The 22,549-nt window shown below is 37.5% G+C and overlaps 1 protein-coding gene across 3 annotated transcripts in view; it reads right to left on the bottom strand.

The window, feature by feature from the left end:
• The window catches only part of Tbc1d15 (TBC1 domain family member 15), a 60,331-nt gene extending 58,310 nt beyond the window's left edge, over positions 1 to 2,021 (bottom strand). Inside the window, exon 1 of one of the 3 annotated variants that reach the window (XM_047550674.1) lies at positions 1,952 to 2,021. In XM_047550674.1, coding sequence (XP_047406630.1) covers positions 1,952 to 1,981 — 30 coding nt within the window. In that variant the 5' untranslated portion in view covers positions 1,982 to 2,021. The remainder of the gene's footprint in view (positions 1 to 1,951) is intronic. The other 2 variants (XM_047550672.1, XM_047550673.1) reach the window with 2 other exon arrangements.
• Between the last annotated feature and the right edge of the window lie 20,528 nt (positions 2,022 to 22,549).

Here is a 22,549-nt window from a genome sequence, read left to right as displayed (position 1 = left end):
TACAGTTCTAAATAAAATGAGAGCTATTGGTGAACCCATGTGTCTCACTCTAATTCTCCCTCGTTTTCTCTATGTTCCTGATCTTTCCTCTTCAGTGAATATCTACTATGTGCCAGAAACTAAGAGTAAATAAGCAACAGCAAACTTAAGAAAACTCTTTAAGATAAAATTAGTAGGACTGGATTAAAGATTAAATTTTATTATACAAATGGATGTTTCAGAGTTTGTTTTACATGCAGCCAGATGAATAATAATGTCATTAGACCAGCACTGAACTTAATGAGGGAAGATTAAGAGGGTTTTGCTGGTCCTAGTACTATTTAAGAGCAGAGCAGCTTTTGGCATGGAAAAAAGTTTCAGTGGAGTAATGGGAATGAATGTGAATTTGCAATGAATGAGAATAAATAAGGTGATAAAGCAGTTAGGAAATACAAGACTAATTTTAATAAGCCAAACTGTGAAAGGTAATGGAAAGGAAAAAGTGAAAAAAGTTTCATATTTCATAATTCGGCTTTTTCAAGGGTTCTTTCAAAATCAATCCAAACCCAAAAAGGGGGTGGGGATAGTTTAAATGGAAAGGATCTCTTCTTGGAAAGTGATAGACTGGATCACCCAAATGGAAAATTAAATAAAATAACTTTCTAAGAAAGTTAAGCAGAAGATCAGCATCCATCTTGAATAAAACAGACAAAATTTGGTAAGGACATGAACAATCCAAAAAAGGATATCCAACCTATTATTTAAAACAGCACATGAAAGTTGTAATCTTCGTGTTTTAGTTTTATGTACTCCTAAGCACTTTAATACAAGAAATAATGATTAGCATCACTTCCATTCTGCAGAGAGAATACAAAGAACATAGAAGTCATAATTGCCCAATTTTCCAAGGTCACACTTCTGATTAACAGAAGGAAGACCATATTTGTCATTCTGCCACCTAGCCTACTACTCCACAGACCAAACCACAACGGTGCCAAATAATTCAAAATGGGAAGAAATGCAGCAGGGAGAACATCAGTGAAACTCGAGGAACTGAGGAAGCGCTCTGCAAGGAGTAAACAGCCCTTGATGTTCTATGAGTCATTACTAGTCAATCCCAGTTGTTTACGAAATACCCTGACTCTGGGAAATGCGGCTAGTTGCATGTCATAAAGCTGGTAGTCCTAAACAGGCATAAACTGTGCCCTTGGAACATGAACTGGCAATCCACAACGAAATCTCTTCCGCACCCAATCCTAGTTCCTACCGAACTAGGAGGGTGTAGCTGCCTAACCTCTACGAAACAGCACGACGGATACCCCCATGGAATCATTCCGGAGACATCTAGGAAATAAATGATGCAACAAAAGTCTTTATAGACAAGCATGGGACGGCGTTAATCTCCAGTTCCCTCCATGGAAACATGTCTTGCGGCTGACAACCATCACAAAAGTCGGCAATTTGCAAAATGGACTCAATAGACTCTTTTCTTCTAAACGCATAGCTGCAAGCATCTATTCGAGTCCTCCCAAAGGTGGCATAGACGCCTTCACCAGAGTGAAGCAAATAAAGACAGCTGCAGGTCTGGTTAACACCTCAAAGACAGAAAAGACGTTGGAGTCAAGAGTAGACAAGAGAACAAGAGTCAGGAAAGGGGAGAAAAAAGGCGCTAGAAAGCCACCTGTCCCTAAATAAAAATAATACAAATAAAAACCTTCCGGTTCTGGTGCAAAGCAGAGCAAAGAGCCGAGGCCTAGGTGGCCTTGGGGCAGGAACTGGGTCTCTAACTCCCTGGCTGAACCGGCATTCTTGGGAAAACAGCTGACAACACCAAGTCCTCCTCTTCTACGTCCGCCATGGGCCGTTCCCGATGCAGATAGGCCCTCGTTTCCCCTCCCTTACGGGCACCCAGCCACCAAAAGCACCCGGGTCTCGGAAAAAACTGGGGGTGTTCCCTGAGGCCGTTACTCACCTTCCCGCTCACAACACCCGCCGCCGCCATGTTTCCTGCGCGTGCCTGGTGATGACGTCGCCTTACCTCACGTGTCTCTCGGATTCACAACAACATCCGGCAAAACTAAAAGGACTTCCGGGCGGGAAAGGGGCGGAGAGTGGCGGGAATCGAGCGGAGGGAGGGGGTGGGAGGAGACCTCTGACGCATGCGCGCCTGCGCTCCTAGGGTGGAGCCTCTGGAGCAGGAGTGCGCCTGTGCCAGTTTGTTTTGTTTTTCCTGCGGGGCTGCTCAAAGGAACTAGTTGCTTGGGGCGTTAGCTTAGGGTTGTGACTTATAACCTAGAGCCGTTAGAAGAACGGGCCACATATCATTAGTGTGATACAAAGAACATTATATTTGGAGTCAACAAACATGGGCCTGGCTTCGTGTCTGTAGGCAAGTCTTCAACACACTCTGAACCTTAGTGTAAAATCAGGGTAGCGTCGCTGTGAGCTATCCTGAAAGATAAAGAACCGCCAGCTCTCTGTCCGAGTCGCGTTCACAAGAGACTGGTTTCTGAATTTGAGTCTTGTTACTGCCACTCACACGTAACTTTGAGCAAAGTATTTCTTTAGGAACTGATTATACCTTACCCTCATTGCTCCAGAGTCCCACTTCAGTTACTTAACAGCTGTGTGACAAAGTAATTTTCTAAATTCATCCCTGCTTCAGCATGGAAAGTGGGAATTATGCATGGAGTGATTATAGGGAATCTCTTAAAACAATGCATGTATGGTAACGGATTTGTAAGGATATTAAAATAATTCATTCTCAGTGCTGAAAAGAACGTAGAAAATGATTTAATGCTACTCTGATAGCTCTGGTACAAGATCCGGGGCTTCTCCAGGCCCAGGACAGAATAAAAACCACCTGTGCACCAAACACGCCTACCTGGGCCCTGTTGAAGTAATTCTTTGTTCACCCATTGGAGAGAGAAGTTAAAGACTTTTAAAGTTGGGTGAGGTAAATGAAAATTAAAGGAAATAGCAGAAAAGATGGGTTGCAGGGTCTGAGTATTAGGAACCTAATCACTGAGGGAGGTGGCAGAATCCAGGATAGGAGTGAATGTGTAGCACCACTAGGAAAGCTGAACTCCCAAGTCTCAAGAGATTTCAGTCAAAGCCGGGACCCTGAGTCTCAAGCCTGGGATGGAATCAGGAAAGTGACTCACAAGCAAGAGATGGGGTGTGGTTAGGGAAAAATACACCCTGTGTTTGGAGAAAAGTAGATCTCTTAGCACAGTGTCAGAAATAGAATGCTCAATAAATGGTAGCTGCTATTTATATAAGAAGCTTGGGAACCGAAGGCTCCTCATTGAAAATTTGGTATCCCAGGTTCATCTGTTACTTCTTGATCTTCATAAGATTCATCCTCCAATTGCTCTCAAATGCTGGCACTACCCATAGACTGTCCTTAGACCTCTTTTCCTCCTTCTCTGAACACTGTTCCTGGGCTTTATCCTTATATTCTGGCCCAGTCATCTCCCATGTACCAGGAAAAACAAAACCAAACAATTTGCCTCTTTTCCCTGTCCTGGACCTATTATGGCATCTTAATGTACCAGTAACTCCCAAATATCTCCAACCCATGTGTCTCTCTCCTAAACTCTGGACCCATACATCTACTACCTGCTGCACTTTTAACTTAAATCATCTATTCACTTCTCAAAAGAGTACTAAACCTTCACTTCTCAAAGTGAAATCCTCAGACCAACAGCACCAGCAGCACATGGGAGCTTGTTAGAAATACAGAATTGCAAATTCCAGGTAGGAACTACTGAGCAAAAATCTGCATCTTAATTAGATTTAGAGTTATGGACTGGGGAGATAACTCAGTTGGTAGAGTGCTTGCCTAGCATGTGCAAGGTCCTGGGTTCAAATCCCCAGCACCACCAAAAAAAAAAAAAAAAAAAAGAGCCTCTTAATTAGATTCAGAGTTGATGATCTATATGCACATTAGATTTTTGAGAAACAGTCTAAAATGAAACTTCATTTTGCTTTTACCTGAAAATTGAGATGTAGCCGGAATAGTTTTTCAAAGAAGGTATTTCTATCATGTTACCCCTTTCAGATATGTCTGCTGGAAAGCTGATGAGGAAAAACAAAACCAAACAATTTACCTCTTTTCCCTGTCCTGGACCTATTATGGCATCTTAATCCATTGCTTTATTCTTCATTTTCCTCCAGTCCTTCATTCACATCCCTCCTTTATTAATCTTTCTAAAGCATTAATGTGATTCTGTGAGTTGATCATGTGAATGCCCTGCTTAAAACCACCTAATGGCTCCCTATCTCTTCAGGGGGAAAAAAAATATGTATTTCCTAAAAGAAACTTCATAAACTGCTCCTGCTTTCCATTTTTAGCTTCATCTCCCAATTCACACTGTTCAGATTCAATTCTCCAACCATAGCCCAATATCTGTTGATCCTTGAATGTACTATGCTATGACTCAAGAATCCTTCTGACTATAGCAGCTGACTTGGCTTAAATCATGAGCATGTCCATGAGCCAGTCACTATGTTCCAAAGTATATGATGTAATTGGCCAAGTTTGAATCTTATTCCTACAGCTCCTCTCCAAGTACCTGGAATGGGAAGAGGGATGATTCCCAGAGAAAAATTCAGGAACCACTTTAGAAAGATGAGTGGTGCTAGACAAGTCAAAACAGATAACAAGTACAGAGGCCCAGTGTCTGGGCTCTCGTATAACACACAGTAAAATTTGGTGGTTTACTGAACTGTCTTCTACTTTGCCATGAACTTTTGGAAAGCAGGAACTATGTTTCTTATTTGAGACCACCACTCCTGGAACAAACACCTGACACAAATAGACACTTTGTACAACAAATTTATTTAAATCAGTTTCCTTGGTGAGGAACAGCACAGTTATATGTTACACAAAGTAAAGAGAAGACAGGTTCAGGATTGTTTTTCTTCAGATTTTAGTTTTTTACTGCTTAGAAGGAAAAATCATAGTATGCATACATATACCAAGTGGACAGGTTTTTTTTTAAAGCAACATGCATATAAAATTTAACTTACATAGTCATTGACTTACCTATAACTTAAAAATAATTACCGTTTTCCTGAAGGTGATAGTTATGCTCCTAGGTTCACTCTCATGAGCTATATAATCATTCCCTATAATTCAATAATTATAATTCATCACTCAAAAAATCAAAAAGAATCTTAATGGTAAATAACCTAAAGAAACTTTAGACATGAGAGGGACTTTAGAGATAATCTCCCCAAGGTTTTCAGTTGAAGAGATTGAGTCTCTTAGAGATTAATGACCTGCCAAAGTCACAAGCAGCTTTATGGCTGAATAGAGACTTCACTCCAGATATGTCTTAGTCAAGTGTGTTACATTATCAGCTGAAAGTGATCACCATACTCTTTGAACTACAACACTTAATTACCATTCCATTTCATTATCTCTCACCTCAGTTTCTGACTGGACTATTTATCTTTTAGAGCTTATCCCATGTCCCCCTTCATCTATTAAGATTTCTCCAACCTTTCCACTGGTTGATATCTACCTTTCCTGAATTCTTTTTTTACTTGTTCTTTTTAGAGATGACAGTAGGATATGTTTTGACATATTTATACAAACATGGAGTATATCTTATTCTAGTTAGGATCCCAATCATGTGGTTATAACAGGCAGACTACAGACTTTGTTTTATTGCTGGGTCAAAGTAGTGCATGAAGAGAACATGGACTTTGCTGATAGTCAAGAGTTTCCGGGAAATCAGACCTATAGGTACTAACTGCCAGGGGGCCCCATTGAAATGACCCAACTCTATCAACCTGCAGGGAAGACTAAAGATCAACAAGTCCACCTTTATATCAGAACGTCCAATCAGATGTTAGTGACTAAAGATAGTCATGGATCATTCCATATTTGAATAAAACCTTTAATCTGAAAAGTAGGAATCCAATAAACCAACTAACCAAAAGGCAATTCAAAGCAAACAATACACAGAACAAAAGAAAACATTTTAATTGTAAGAGGAGATTTTGCATCCCTGAAACAAGAATATTCAGACAACCAAAATGAGCTCTCAGGAATTAAAAATGTAATAACAAATGAAATGATTCAGAAATATATTGGAAGATAAACTGATGAAATGATCCAAAAAATTAGAGAGCAAAAAGACAAAGACGGAAATAAGAATAAACATGAATGGATTAAATCTGAACTTTCCTCTACATGGACAATGGCAAAAGGAAAGCTCTGGGTGAAGCAGGCATTGAGAGATGCCAGTCCAAATTGGATCGTAGATGTGAAGGACTCCAAGAAGGATATCACAAAAAGAAAAAAGAAATCAATTACTTGATGAATTTCAGTGTGCCGAGATTCAGACTATAGAACAAAACAAAACAAAACCAAGACAACTTTAACTCCAGGGAAAACAAAAAAGAAAAGAAATGTATTCATAATGTGCATCCTGTGAACAATATTATCATATTTACAATGACATAAACACCAAACATTGATCTAACAAAATTCTTTAACAATTCCCTTTCTCCACATTTTTATTGGTGCCTTGTGGTTGTACATATTGATGGTGTTTGGTGTTACATATTCATACATACACAATTTGACCAATATCACTCCCAAGCATTGCCCCCTCCCTGCCCACCTCCCACCCCTTTTGTTCCTTTACTGATTTCCCTTTGATTTTTAGGAGATCTACCCCCCACCTTTCTCTTCATTTTTCCTCTCTAGCTTCCACTTCTAAGAGAAAACATACATCCTTAACCTTCTGAGTTTGACTTATTTCTCTTAACATAATTATCTTTAGGTCCATCCATTTCCTGTAAATGCCATAATTTCATTTGTCTTTATAGCTGAATAAAAAACTCCATGGGTATATGCACCTCATTTTCTTTATCCATTCATCCCTTGATGAACACCTAGGCTGATTCCACAGTTTGGCTATTGTGAATTATGCCGCTCTAAACATGGGGGTGCATGTGTCACTACAGTATGCTGACTTGACTTCTTCAGGGTAAATACCGAGGAGTGATATAACTGGGTCACATGGTCTTGCCTAGTCTTTTGAGGAGCCACCATACTGATTTCCATAGTAGTTGTACTGATTTACAATCTCACCAACAGGGTAATAATAGTGTTCCTTTTTCTCTACATCCTCTCCAGCATTTATTGTTATTTGTTTTTTGTTTGTTTCTTTTGTTTTTGTTGTTGTTTTTGGTTTGTACCAGGGATTCATCCCAGGGGTGTTCAACCACTGAGCCACATACTTAACCCATTTTAAAAAAATTTTTTTTTTTTGAAACAGTGTCTCACTAAGATGCTTTGGTCCTGGCTAAATTGCTGATGTGGGCTTTGAACTTAGAGTTCTCCTGGCTCAGCCTCCCAAGCTGCTGGGATATTATTTGTATTCTTGATGACTGCCATTCTGATTGTTGTGAGATGAAATCTCAGCATAGTTTTGATTTGCATTTTCCTAATTGCTAATGATGTTGAACATTTTTTCATGTATTTGTTGACCATTTGTAACAAAAAAAAATGTTTAAACAAATAAATTGGAAGGATAGTATGTGTTTATATGTTGAGATTGGGAAAATAAAAGAGCTAAGTCATCTTCCAACATCAAATACATAAATGAAAAATCAAGAAATAACAGTATGGGACTGGAGTTGTGGCTTGGTGGTAGAGCAATTGCCTGGCATGTGTGAGGCCCTGGGTTCAATCCTCAGCACTGCATATAAATAAATAAAATAAAAGATCCATTTACAACTAAAAAAATTTTTTTAAAGAAATAACAGTATGATTATGTAATTTACAAATCTGGAGATAAGTAGAAGCACTAACAAAAATTGAAAGTGTTTGTCTTTGAGCAGCTAAAACAGACTGGAAAGGGAAGGACTGGGAACTGATCTTCATTACAAATTTTATATGATTTGTGTTTATCAAATCTAATATGCCACGAATAGAGATTATATTATTTTATGTACCACTAAGAAAGAAAATTCTGCCAAATAAATTAAAATGCATTATATTCCACTTTAATTGTAAAACACACCTTGACTTCAAAGATTATGACAAGTGAAAATATTTGTATTTGTCTTAGCATCCATGAAAACCACAAACACTGATAAAAATCAAAACCAATTTTTTAAAAATCAGTTTCAATCAACTAACTTTAAATCTTAAGGACCAGAATAATAAGGTCAAACTAAACCTAACCCCAGAAGAAGAAATGAAATAAAGATTAGAGCAGCGATAAAGAGTAGAAAAATAGAGATCAATGAAATCATAATGCAGTTCTTCAGAAAGATCAACAAAATTGACAAAACTTTAGGTAGATAAAGGAAATTAAAAAAGAAGACTCAAATTACCAAAGTTAGACCTAAAAACAGGTACATTACTTCTGATTTTACAGAAATAAAAGGATTATAAGAGAGTACTATGAAAAATTACGTGCCAACAAGCAGAATAACCTAACTGTATTGGGTAAATTCTTAGAAAAACACAACATTCCAATATTGAATCGTGAAGAAATTAAAAAAAAAAATCTGAATAGACCTATAGCTAGTGAGGAGATTGAATCAGTAATCAAAAAACCTCCTAACAAAGTAGAGTCCAGGACCAAATGATTTCTCTGGTGAACGCTACCAAACATCTAAATAGTAGCTAACGCCAGTTCTCAAACTCTTACAAAAGTTGAAAGAGGATGGAATACCTACAAACTCATGCTATAAAGCCAACAGCACCTTGATACCAAAGGAAAAGACGTTATAAGTAAACTATGAACTAACATCACTTAAGAATATTGGTACAAAAATCCCTCACAAAATACTAGCACAATGAACTCAACAGCATAGTAAAGGATTGTATACCATAACCAAATGAGGTTTATTCCTGAAATGCAAGGATGTAAATACCAATAAGCAAGATCCTGGATCACATGGAAAGTCTATTTTTAGTTTTTTGAAGAACCTCCATACAGTTGTACAGTTGTTTCTCTTTCTCATTCGTTGTTGTTTTTTGTTTGTTTTGTTATGTTTTGTTTTGTTTTGTAAGTTACTTAAGATCCTGCTAAGTTGCTGAGACTGGTCTTGAATTTGCAATCCTCCTGCCTCGGCCTCCCAAGTCATTGAGATTACAAGCATGTACCACCATGCCCAGCTGAACCTCCATACAGTTTTCCACAAAATAATAATATATTTATATTCCCATCAACAATGTACATGGATTCCCTTTTCTCTACATCCTCACTAACCCTTTTCTGGTCTTTTTGAGAATAGCCACTCTAACAATTGTGAGGTGATATTTCATTGCATCTATAATTTTCATCTCTCTAATGATTATTGATGTTGATAATTTTTTGTGATACTAGGGATCAAACACAGGGCCTAGAACATACTAACAAGCATTTTTCATGTATCCATTAGCAATTTATATGTCTTCTTTCGAGAACTGTTTGTTCACATCCTTTGCCTATATCCTAAGCAAATTATTTTTTTCATATTGGCCAGAATTGCATTTCATTCCTCTTGCTAAATTTAATAGATTCCCTGGGAATAGAAATACCATGCTTCAGCTAATCAGAATTTACATACACACACACAACCCCATGGCTAGAGATAGCGTCCAGTCTCTCCTAAAGCAAATGGTTGCTCAATACCAGGATGATTATTGGGTAAACAACCCACAAATCTGCAAGGCCATATGATCAACTGGGATTCAAAAGTTTGTTTAACCCTTAATGCAACTGAAAAGTAGCAGCTCTAAGTTGTATCTAAGGCCACTTCCATCTCTCCCATGAATAACTGTGACAACTTCCTTGTACTCCTATCTGAACTGTTGTTCCCTTCTATTTATTTCTTCACAATGGAGCACAGTAATCTTTTAGTCTTTTTTTTTTTTTAACTGAATCACAAACCTGACAGTGTCCTTGACCCCTAAGATTTTTCACCATTTCTCCATCAACAGTAGTGGAATCAATTCCAGGTTTTTTCCTTCAGTCTACCCTCTACCATTTCCTTCCCAGGGCATTGCACATGCTAGGCAAGTGCCCTATCACTGAGCCATATCCCCAGGCATTTTTAATTTTATTTTGAGATAAGTTCCTGCTAAGTTGCTCAGGCTGGCCCCAAAGTCGTGACCTTCTGTCTCCACCTCTTGAGTAGCTGGGATTACTGGCATGTGCCACTGTGATGACTTAGGTACAACTTAGAACACTTAGAAACTTTATACTGAAATGACCCCAAAGTCTTTTATTTTTTATTTGTTCTTTTAAGTTATACATGACAATAGAATGTATTTTGGCATATCATACATACATGGAGTATAACTTCCCATTCTTATGGTTGTACATGATGTGAAGTTACACTGGTTATGTATTCGTATATTAACGTAGGAAAGTTGTGTTCGATTCTTATCCTCCTTCCCTTATCCCATTCTCCCCTATCCAATCTGATGAACCTCCACTAGCCCCCCATATCGTGAGCATCTGCATATCAGAGAAAACATTCAGCCTTTGTTTTTTTTTTTGGAATTGGCTTATTTTACTTTGCATAATAGTCTCCAGTTCCATCCATTTACCAGCAAATGCCGTAATTTCATTCTTCTTTACGACTGAATAATATTCCATTGTGTAAATGTACCACTGACCCCAAACTCTTTATGGTTCTCTAAACTCTGTGTTCTTTCTTCCTTTGATTATGAGTCTCTTCAGCCTGAGATCCCCTTGATTTCTATTCCTAAACCTACCCTTTTCAGCTAGGAAATGGTTCTTCATCCTTTAGAAATCAGCCCAGACATTGAATCTTTCTCCTGGTCTCTGGTAACAAAGGTCTCAGAGTCAGGTGCTTCTCCTAAGTGCTACCACCATGCACTGGGCCTATTTACTGTCAGGTGTCCAGTAATGAAATGAATTCACACTATCTTTCTGCCTCTCTAGTAAAATGAGCATCTTATACTGTAAATACTGAATCTCTCAACATTCCAAACAACTTTGAAATAAAATCACTGTTTCTTAAAAATTAAATTATAAAAACCTCAAATTTTTAAAAGTACAGATTATTTTTAAATTACATCTATAAATATAAATGTATACATCCCCAACAATGGCCTGGTATTTTCAACTGACCTGAAAACCTGTCTCTCTAACTCTACTGTATAGACAATGATCTCCTGGTAGAGACTTTTTATCCTGACACAAACCACACAGTAGATGCACAATGTCTACTTCAAAAATGAATGGAGGACTAGAATAAGGTATACAAATTGGGAATGTGGTTTTTAGGGAAAATCTCTGCATCGATCCACTCCCTTTTCCAAAAAGAAGAAAGAAACTCCATTCTACACCATTCTTTAATCTTCATAGTGATATATACAACTCTATACTGATAGGATGGAAGGAGTTAATTGAAGAAGCAATAAAGGACGCTTGAAAATATTTTTTTAAAATTCAAACTCATGGTGTTGTTGAATGTAGGGAATTTTTGAATGAAAAGCGTATCTCAGTGACAGCTTCTACTTATTATATTTTTTCTCTGATGCTATGACATTTGGAAATGAAAGATCTATCGGGCAAATAATAAAAATAGCTTTCCAAACTACTGATTATTCATGAAATGTTTTCATTTATCTCTGCATCATAACATAGCTAACTGCTGAGAAATTGAGTTATTGTTGAAGCCTGAGGAGGTATTCTTGTTCTTCTATCAAGCACATATTTCCTGGTATCAAATTTTTCCTTTTCAGCTTCATTGCTTACCCACTCGTATTTTTCTCTCCTTTAATGTCATGAAGCTTTATGTTAAATGCTTTATTTTTCACCTTTTACAAAATGAAGAAAGAAAAAAGGAAATGTGTAAACTCTTTAAGGAGAAAGGGGACTACTATGTCATCGTGTGAAATTATATTCATATGAATCTACCATGTTGTGTTTTCTGGTGATGCTAATGGAAAACTAGAAAATTAAAATATTTGCATAAGTTGAAGTCTTATAAATAACAACTATTCCAGCCTAATCACTCCATTCAAAGTTTGACTGAGTGTGTTTCCCTACGAAAGCTATTTAAGCATTATATGTGAACATTTCTTACCTAACCATGAGAGCAGGTGTTAATTAACACAGTTCCCCCCAATCCATGACTCCAACTTTGGGTCAGTAGTAAACATTAAGAAAAGATATGCAACATACAGGGAACCTATTCAATTGTCTGATCCTAAAAACAGTACACACAGAACCAGATTCTCTAGTCAAGGATTCAGGAATCATGCTTTCTTTCTAATTCTGTTATTGGAATTTAAGAATCTTCTAAAGCCAATCACTTAAGTAGAACTATTTGATTTTCCTATCTGTTAAAACATAATTTTTTTCCAAAAAAATAAAATAAAATAAAAACCCTAAGGATATACAATGAATGTAGACTCTGTGCCAAACTTCAAACTCTGGGACCATAAAAATTCCATTTCCTGTTTTAGACAATGTGTATTCTTTTGAAACATTAACAAGCAGTCTGTATTGCTTCCCCTGCTCTTGTTAGAAAGTTATTCCTTGAATTATACTGAAATCAGATCCTTTGTGGACAATGAAGGGAGGTAAAGAAATGATCTCGAATGAAACCTTACCAAAAGTATTTTTTATTATATCATGTTATACTTTTTTATTTGTTCTTTTTAGGTATGCATGACAGTAGATTGTATTTTGACATATTATGCATACATGGAGTATAACATTCTAAATAGGATCCCATTCTTATGGTTGAACATGTGGTGTATTCATGTATGAACATAGGAAAGTTATGTCCAATTTATTCTGCTGTCTTTCCTATTTCCATCCTCCTCCTTTCCCTTTATTCCCCTTTGTCTAGTCCACAGACTTTCTTCCTTCCCCCTCCCCTTGTTGTGTGTTAGCATCTGCATACCAGAGAGAACATTTGACCTTTAGTTTTTTGGGATTGGCTTATTTCACTTAGCATGATATTCTCCAGTTCCATCCATTGGCAAAAGTCATAAAGTCATTCTTCTTTGTGGCTGAGTAATATTCCATTCTGTATATTTGCCACATTTTCCTTATCCATTCGTCTGTTGAAGGGCACCTGGGTTGGTTCCATAGTTGAGCTATTGTAAATTGAACTGCTGTAAACCTTGATGTGGCTGCATCACTGTAGTATGCTGATTTTAACTCCTTTGGGTATAGGCCAAGGAGTGGGATAGCTGGGTCAAATGGTGATTCCATTCCAAGTTTTCTAAGGAATCTCCATACTGCCTTCCACAGTGGTTACACCAATTTGCAGTCCCACCAGTAATGTATGAGTGTGTCTTTTCCCCCCACAATCTCACCAACATTTATTGTTGCTTGTATTCTTGATAATTGCCATTCTGACTGGAGTGAGATACAATCTCAGTGTAGTTTTAATTTCCATATCGCCAATTGGTAGAGATGTTGAAAATTTTTTCACGTATTTGTTGGCTAATTGTATTTCTTCTGGGAAATGCCTGTTCAGTTCCTTTGCCCATTTATCAATGGGGTTATTTGGGGGTTTTTTAGTGGTTTTTTTTTTTTTTGAGTTCTTTATATATCCTAGAGATTAATGCTGTATCTGAGGTGCAGGTGGCTAAGATTTTCTCCCATTCTGTAGGCTCTCTGTTCATGTTCTTGATTGTTTCCTTTGCTGTGAAGAAGTTTTTTAGTTTGATACTATCCCATTTATTGATCTTTAATTTTATTTCTTGCACTTTAGGAGTCTTGTTGAGGAACTCAGTTCCTAAGCCAACATGATGGATAGTTGAGCCCACATTTTCTTCTAGTAGGCACAGGGCTCTGGTCTAATGCCTAGGTCCTTGATCCACTTTGAGTTGAGTTTTTGTGCAGGGTGAATGATAGCACGTCAATTTCATTCTGCCACATCTAGATTTCCAGTTTTCCCAGCACCATTCATTGAAGAGGTTATCTTTTCTCCAATGTATGTATATGGCACTTTTGACTAGTATGAGATAACTGTATTTATGTGGGTTTGTCTCCGTGTCTTCTATTCTGTACCATTGTCTTCATGTCTGTTTTGGTGCCAATACCATGCCATTTTTGTTACTATACCTTTGTAGTAACTTAAGGTCTGATATTGTAAATCCCCCTGCTTCACTTTTCTCACTAAGGATTGCTTTGGCTATTTTGGGCTTCTTATTTATCCAAATGAAATTTATGACTGCATTTTCTTTTTTTTTTCTTTTTTTTTTTTTTTTTTTTTTTTTTTTTTTGGCAAGGAGGGCATACTGGGGATTGAACTCAGGGGCACTCAACCACTGAGCCACATCTCCAGTCCTATTTTGTATTTTATTTAGAGACAGGGTCTCACTGAGTTGCTTAGCACCTCTCCTTTGCTAAGGCTGGCTTTGAACTTGCAATCCTCCTGCCTCATCCTCCCAAGTCACTGGGATTAGAAGTGTGCACCACTGTGCCTTGGTACTTTTTCTATTTCTATGAAGAATGTCATTGGAATTTTAATATGAATTGCACTAAGTCTGTATAGTACTTTTGCTAGTATGCCATTTTGACAATATTAATTCTGCCTATTCAAGAGCATGGAGATCTTTCCATCATCTAAGGTCTTCTGCAATTTCTTTCTTTAGTGTTCTGTAATTTTCGTTGTAGAGGTCTTTCACCTCTGTTGTTAAATTCACTCCCAAATATACTTTTTGAGGCTATTGTGAATGGAATAGTTTTCCTAATTTCTCTTTCAGCTGATTCATCATTGGTGTATAGGAATGCAATTGATTTGTGGGTGTTAATTTTATTGTCCTATATCCTGCTATTTTCTGCATTTATTGATGAGTTTTAGAAGTTTTCTGGTGGAGTTTTTTGTGTCTTCTAAATATAGAATCCTGACATTGGCGAATAGGGATAGTTGATTTCTTCTTTTCCTATTTGTATCCCTTTAATTTCTTTCTTTTGCTTAATTGCTTTGGCTAGAGCATGAAGGACTATTTGAATAGAATTGGTGAAAGAGGGCATCCTTGTCTTGTTCCAGTTTTTAGAGGGAATGCTTTTAATTTTTCTCCATTTAGAATGATGTAGGTCTTGGGTTTAATGTATGTAGCATTTATAATATTGATGTAGGTTCCTATGATCCCTAGTTTTTCTCATGTTTCAAACATGAATGGACATTGTATTTTATCCAATGCTTTTTCTGCATCTATTGAGATAATCATAAGATTCTTGTCTTTAAGTCTTTTGATGTGATGAGCTACATTTATAGATTTCCATAAGTTGAACCAACCTTGCATCCCTGGGATGAAATCCACTTGATCATACTGCACTATCTTTTTAATATGTTTTCGTATGTGATTTGCTAAAATGTTATTAAAATTTTTGCATCTATGTTCATCAGGAATATTGGTCTGAAGTTTCCTTTCCTCGATGTGTCTGGTCTGGTTAAGGTTTCAGGGTATACTAGCTTCATAGAATGAGTTTGGAAGTTAAGGTATACTAGCTTCATAGAATGAGTTTGGAAGGGTTCCATCCTTAGTTCTATTTCATGGAATAATTTGAGAATTTGAGGAAGATCAATGGTAGTACTTCTTTGCAAATCTGGTAGAACTTGGTTGAGAATCCATCTGGTCCTGGGCTTTTGTTTTTTAGTAGGCATTTTTTAAAAATGTTTTTTAGGTGTAGGTGGACACAATACCTTTATTTTATTTATAATTTAATTACTTAATTTATTTGAATGTGGTGCTGAGAATCAAACCCAGAGCCTCACACATGCTAGGCAAATGTTCTACCACTGAGCCAAAACTTCAGCCTCTTGGTAGGCTTTTTTTTTTTTATTGTAAACTAATGGGGTATAACTTGTTTCTCTGTACATGAAGTACAGGCATACCATTTGTGTAATCATACATTTACATAGGGTAATGGTGTTTGATTCATTCTGTTATATTTTCCTTCCCCCCAACCCTCCCACCCCTCTTTCCCACTACACAGTCCCTCCTTCCTTCATTCTTGACTCACTCCCTCCTCCCATTTTGTGTAATCATCAGCTTATCAGCGAGATCATTCATCCTGTGGTTTATTGAGATTGGCTTATCTCACTTAGCATGATATTCTCCAATTTCATCCATTTGCCTCCAAATGCCATAATTTTATTATTCTTTTATGGCTAAGTAATGTTCCATCGTATATATATACCACAGTTTCTTTATCCATTCATCAATTGAGGGACATCTAGGTTGGTTCTATAATCTGGCTATTGTGAATTGAGCAGCTATGAACATTGATGTGGCTGTATCACTGTAGTATACTGATTTTAAGTCATTTGGATATAGGCCGAGGAGTGGGATAGCTGGGTCAAATGGTGGTTCCATTCCAAGTTTTCTAAGGAATCTCCACACTGCTTTCCAGAGTGGCAGCACTAATTTGCAAACCCACCAGCAGTGTATGAGTATACCTTTTTCCACACATCCTCAGTCAACACCTATTGTTGCTTGTATTCTTGCTAACAGTCATTCTAATCGGGGTGAGATGGAATCGTAGGGTAGTTTTGATTTGCATTTCTCTTATTACTAGAGATGTTGAACATTTTTTCATATATCTGTTGATTGCATGTAGGTCTTCTTCTGTGAAGTATCTGTTCATTTCCTTAGCCCATTTGTTGATTGGGTTATTTGTATTCTTTGTGTAGAGTTTTTTGAGTTCTTTATATATTCTGGAAATTAGTGCTCTATCTGAAGTATGAGTGGCAAAGATATTCTCCCACTCTGTAGGCTCTCTCTTCACATTGCTGATAGTTTCCTTTGCTGAGAGAAAGCTTTTTAGTTTGAATCTATCCCAATTATTGATTCTTGCTTTTATTTCTTGTGCTATGGGAGTCCTGTTAAGGAAGTCTGATCCTAAGCCAACATGTTGAAGATTTGGACCTACTTTTTATTCTATAAGATGCAGGGTCTCTTGTCTGATTCCGAGGTCCTTGATCCATTTAGAGTTGAGTTTTTTGCAGGGTGAGAGATAGGGGTTTAGTTTCATTCTGCTGCATATGGATTTCCAGTTTTCCCAGCACCATTGTTGAAGAGGTTATCTTTTCTCTATTGCATGTTTTTGGCACCTTTGTCTAGTATGAGAAAATGGTATTTATTTGGGTTTGTGTCCATGTCCTCTATTCTGTACCATTGATCTACCTGTCTATTTTGGTGCCAATATCATGCTGTTTTTGTTTCTATTGCTTTGTAGAATAGTTGAAGTTCTGGTATTGGGATACCCCCTGCTTCACTCTTCCTACTAAGGATTGCTTTAGCTATTCTGGGTTTCTTATTCTTCCAGATGAATTTCAATTTTGATTGCTCTCTTTCTGAGAGGTATGTCATTGGGATTTTAATTGGAATTGCACTGAATCTGTATAGCACTTTTGGTAGTATGGCCATTTTGACAACATTAATTCTGCCTGTCCAAGCACATGGGAGATCTTTCCATCTTCTAAGGTTTTCTTTAATTTCTTTCTTTAGTGTTCTGTAGTTCTCATTGTAGAGATCTTTCACTTCTTTTGTTAGATTGATTCCCAAGTATTTTATTTTTTTTGAGGCTATTGTGAATGGGGTACTTTTCCTAACTTCTCTTTATGAGGATTCATCACTTATGTATAAAAATGCATTAGACTTATGAGCATTGATCTTATATCCTGCTACTTTACTGAATTCACTTATGAGTTCTAAAAGTTTTCTGGTGGAATTTCCCATTTCCTCTAAATATATAATCATGTCATCAGCAAAAAGGGATAGTTTGAGTTCTTCTTTTCCTATTTGTATCCCTTTAATTTCTTTGGTCTGTCTAATTGCTCTGGCTAGAGTTTTAAGGACAATGTTGAATACAAGTGGTGAAAGAGGGCATCCCTGCCTTGTTCCAGTTTTTAGGAGGGATGCTTTCAGTTTTTCACCGTTTAGAATGATATTGGCCATGGGCTTAGCGTAGATGGCCTTTACAATGTTTAAGAAATGTTCCCACTATCCCAATTTTTTCTAGTGTTATGAGCATGAAGGGGTGCTGTATTTTATCAAATGCTTTTTCTACATCTATTGAAATAATCATGTGATTCCTAACTTTAAATCTGTTGATATGGTGAATGACATTTATTGATTTCTGGATGTTGAACCAACCTTGCATCCCTGGGATAAATCCCACTTGACGTGGTGCACTATCTTTTTAATATATTTGTGTATGTGATTTGCTAAAATTCTATTGAGAATTTTTGCATTAATGTTCATTGAGACTCTTAGTCTGAAATTTTCTTTCCTCGATGTGTCTCTGTATGGTTTAGGTATCAGGGTGATATTGGCTTCATAGAATGAGTTTGGCAGGGTTCCCTCCTCTTCTATCTCATGGAATACTTTGAGGAGTATTGGAATGAGCTCTTCTTTAAAGGTTTTGTAGAACTTGGCTGGGAACCCATCTGGTCCTGGACTTTTCTTCATTGGTAGGCTTTTGATTACTTCTTCTATTTCATTACTTGAAATTGATCTATTTAAATTGTGGTTCAGTTTAGGTAATTCATATGTCTCTAGAAACCTGTTGATGTCTTCGAGATTTTCTATTTTGTTGGAGTATAGATTTTCAAAATAGCTTCTGATTATGTTTTGTATTTCAATCGTGTCTGTCATGATATTTCCTTGTTCATTCCGAATTTTAGTAATTTGAGTTTTCTCTCTCCTTCTCTTTGTTAGTGTGGCTAAGGGTTTATCAATTTTGTTTATTTTTTCAAAGAACCAACTATTTATTTTGTCAATTTTTTTGATTGTTTCTTTTGTTTCAATTTCATTGATTTCAGCTCTGATTTTAACTATTTCCTGTTTTCTACTACTTTTGGTCTGTTCTTCTTTTCTAGGGCTTTGAGCTGTAGTGGCAAGTTGTTTATTTGTTGATTTTTTTCTTCTTTTATTGAATGTGCTCCATAAAATAAATTTTCCTCTAAGAACCACTTTCATAGTGTCCCAGAGATTTTGATATGATGTATCTTTGTTCTTGTTTACCTCTAAGCATTTTTTTATTTCCCTCCTGATGTCTTCTGTCATCCATTCATCATACAATAGCATATTATTTAATCTCCAGGTGTTGGAGTAGTTTCTGTTTTTTATTGTCATTTGTTTCTAATTTCAATCCATTATGATCTGATAGAGTACAAGGTAGTATCTCTATCTTCTTGTATTTGCTAAGAGTAGCTTTGTGGCATAATATATGGTCTATTTTAGAGAAGGATCCATGTGCTGCTGAGAAAAAAGTGTATTTGCTCTTTGTTGGATGGTATATTCTATATATGTCTGTTAAATCTGAATTATTGATTGTGTTATTGAGATCTATTGTTTTTTGGTTCAATTTTTGTTTGGAAGATCTGTCCAGTGGGGAGAGAGGTGTCTTAAAGTCACCTAGTATTAATGTGTTGTGGTCTATTTGATTCCTGGAATTAGGAAGGATTTATTTGACATTCATGGATGAGCCACTGTTTAGGGCATAGATATTTATGATTGTTATGTCTTGCTGATTTATGCTTCCCTTAAGCAGTATGAAATGTCCTTCTTTATCCCTTCTGACTAACTTGGCTTGAAGTCCACATTATCTGATATGAGGATGGATACTCTGGCTTTTTTTGCTGAGTCCATGTGCATGGTATGTTTTTTCCCATCCTTTCACCTTTAGTCTGTGGGTATCTCTTTCTATAAGATGAGTCTCTTGCAGGCAGCATATTGTTGGATCTTTCTTTTTAATCCAATCTGCCAGTCTATGTCTTTTGATTGATGAGTTCAGGCCATTAACATTCAGGGTTATTATTGAGATATGATTTGTATTCCTGGTCATTTGTCTCATTTTTGTTTTTTGACACGACTTGGTTTCTCGTTTATTTGGCTATTCCTGTAGGGTAGTTCCTCCCTTTGCTGATTTACATCATTGTTTTTCATCTCTTCCTCAGGGAATATTTTTTCTGAGAATGTTCTATAATGCTGGCTTTCTTTTTGTAAATTCTTTTAGCTTTTTAAAAAGGATTTTATTTCATTGTCATCAAATCTGAAGGTAAGTTAAGCATAAGATTCTTGGTTGGCATCCATTTTCTTTCAGAGCTTGAAAAATGTTGTTCCAGGTCCTTCTAGCTTTTAGGGTCTGGGTTAAAAAATCTGCTGATATCCATATTGGTTTCCCCTAAATGTAATTTGATATTTTTCTCTCGCAGTCTTTAAAATTCTGTCTTTATTTTGTATGTTAGGTATTTTCATTATAATGTGCCTTGGTGTGGGTCTGTTGTAATTTTGTGTATTTGGAGTCCTATAAACCTCTTGTACCTGATTTTCCATTTCATTCTTCAGATTTGGGAAATTTTCTGATATTATTTCATTGAATAGATTGTTCATTCCTTTGGTTCATTTCTCTGTGCCTTCCTCAATCCCAATAATTCTCAAATTTGGCATGTTCATGATATCCCATAATTCTTGTAGATTCTGTTCATGATTTCTTACCATCTTCTCTGTTTGGAGAACTTTGTTTTCAAGATTAAATATTTTGTCTTCAATGTCTGAAGTTCTGTCTTCCAGGTGTTCTATCCTATTGGTTATGCTTTCTATGGAGTTCTTAATTTGGTTTATTGTTTCCTTCATTTCTAGGATTTCTGTTTGTTTGTTTTTTTTTTTTTTTTTTTTTAGTATCTCTAACTCTTTATTGAAATGATCTTTTGCTTCCCACATTTGCTCTTTCAACTGTTGATTGGTGCAATCATTCGAAACCTGCATTTGCTCTTTCATCTCATCGTTTGCTTCTCTGATCATTTTAATTATATACATTCTAAACTCCCTTTCTGACGTTTCTTCTACCCTGCTGTCATTGGATTTTATTGATGTAGCATCTAGGTTTGTTTGGGACATTTTCTTTCTTTGTTTTCTCATATTGCTCAGGTATCTTCCCCTCTAGTAGTGAAACTCTGAGATATTGCAGATTTCCTCTATTTACTTATAGTGTCCCTATAGATTTCCAATAACTCACCTCCTCCCCTTCATTAGCCTGAAGTCTTGGAGGAACTTGATAACGCAGTGCTCCACAAGGAAGCTGCCCCTCTAGGGGTGGTGGCCTTCAGGTGGGGTATATTCCCTGCTAATGGGCAGAGGTGCCTCCACTTGTTGATCGATGGTCAGCCAAAGGGGGACTAGACTGCGGGCTGGTGCATGGTTGTTCTGGGCCTGTGTCTCTGGTTCTACTGCCCTGGTGAGGAAACCTCACCTGGCGTGGAACACTCACCCAGTGGGGAAGTCTCATTGGACAGCTCTCCTCCAGTTCCTTTCGGTCCAGAACTACTGCCTGCTCTGGGCAGCCCTCCTCTGTGACGCTCCCAGGGGTCTGGACCTATATCCTGACCAGGGAACTTCGACCTGTGAGTGAGTCTCTCGCTGGGCAGCCCTCCTCTGCCATGTTCCCTGGTGTCCGGAACTACCTCCTGAGCTGGGGAACCTGGCCCTGCGAGGGACTCTCTCGCTGAGCAGCCCTCCTCTGAGAATGTGCCTGCAGTCCAGTCCTGCCGCCCAGGCCTGGGGACCCTCACTCTGCACCGAAGCCTCTTGCTGCGTGGCCCTGCTCTACAATGCTCCCAGTTGTCTGGGTTCATGGCTCCAGCAGGGGAGTCTAACTGGGCCACTCTATTCCACGAAGTTCCCTGTGTTCCAGGACAACCACCCCACCCGGGGAGACTTGCCCAGTGGGAGAGACTCACCCGGTGGCTCTGAGTTGGTCCAGAGTCTCTCAATACCTCCTCTTCTTGAATCCTGAGTCCTGTCAAGGGCCTCCAGTCTCCTGTAGGTGTCTCAGAAAGGGAGCTACCCTTCCAATGATGATGGCCACGCCCTCGGAATAATTCCAAAAGCCTGCACCAGCCTCTAAAGAAGCCAGGGAACCCCAGCGAGGTTGTCCCGAGTCAGCACAGAGGCAAGTGCAGTGTCCCTCAGCAGTAGGGGGGAAGGCAGGCAGGCTCAGCGATGGTGTCCGACCTCGGTGTGGGGGTCGAGTGGGCTCCGTGATGGCATCCAACCTCCGTGTGTCGGTAGGCTTTTGATAGCATCCTTAATTTCATTGCTTGAAATTGATCTGTTTAAATTTTCTGTCCTCCTGATTCAATTTGGGTAGGTTATGTATCTCTAGAAATCTGTTGATGTCTTCATGATTTTATATTTTATTGGAATATAAATTTTCAAAATAGTTTCTGATTATTATATTTTGGTAATATTCATAGTGATATATCCTTTGTCATCACAAATTTTAGTAATTTGAGGTTATTCCCTCTTCTTCTGGTTTGCTTGACTAAGGTTTATTAATTTTATTTATTTTTTCAAAGAACCAACTTTTTGTTGCATTATTTTTTGCTTCAATTTCATTAATTTCATCTGATTTTAATTATTCCCTGTCTTGTACTGCTTTTGGTGTTGATTTGTTATTCTTTTCCTAGGGTTTTGAGATGTAATGTTAGGTCATTTATTTGGTAACTTTCTATTCTTTGTTTAATATATGCTTTATTTTATGTGGTGCTGAGGATTGAACCCAGTGCCTCACATGTGCGAGGCAAGCACTCTACCACTAAGCTA

This window comes from Sciurus carolinensis, chromosome 4 (genome assembly GCF_902686445.1).
Source record: "Sciurus carolinensis chromosome 4, mSciCar1.2, whole genome shotgun sequence".
In the NCBI taxonomy this organism is placed as follows: Eukaryota; Metazoa; Chordata; class Mammalia; order Rodentia; family Sciuridae; genus Sciurus; species Sciurus carolinensis.
Note: the sequence above shows the minus strand (reverse complement) of the source record. Positions and strands in the feature narration are given on the sequence as shown.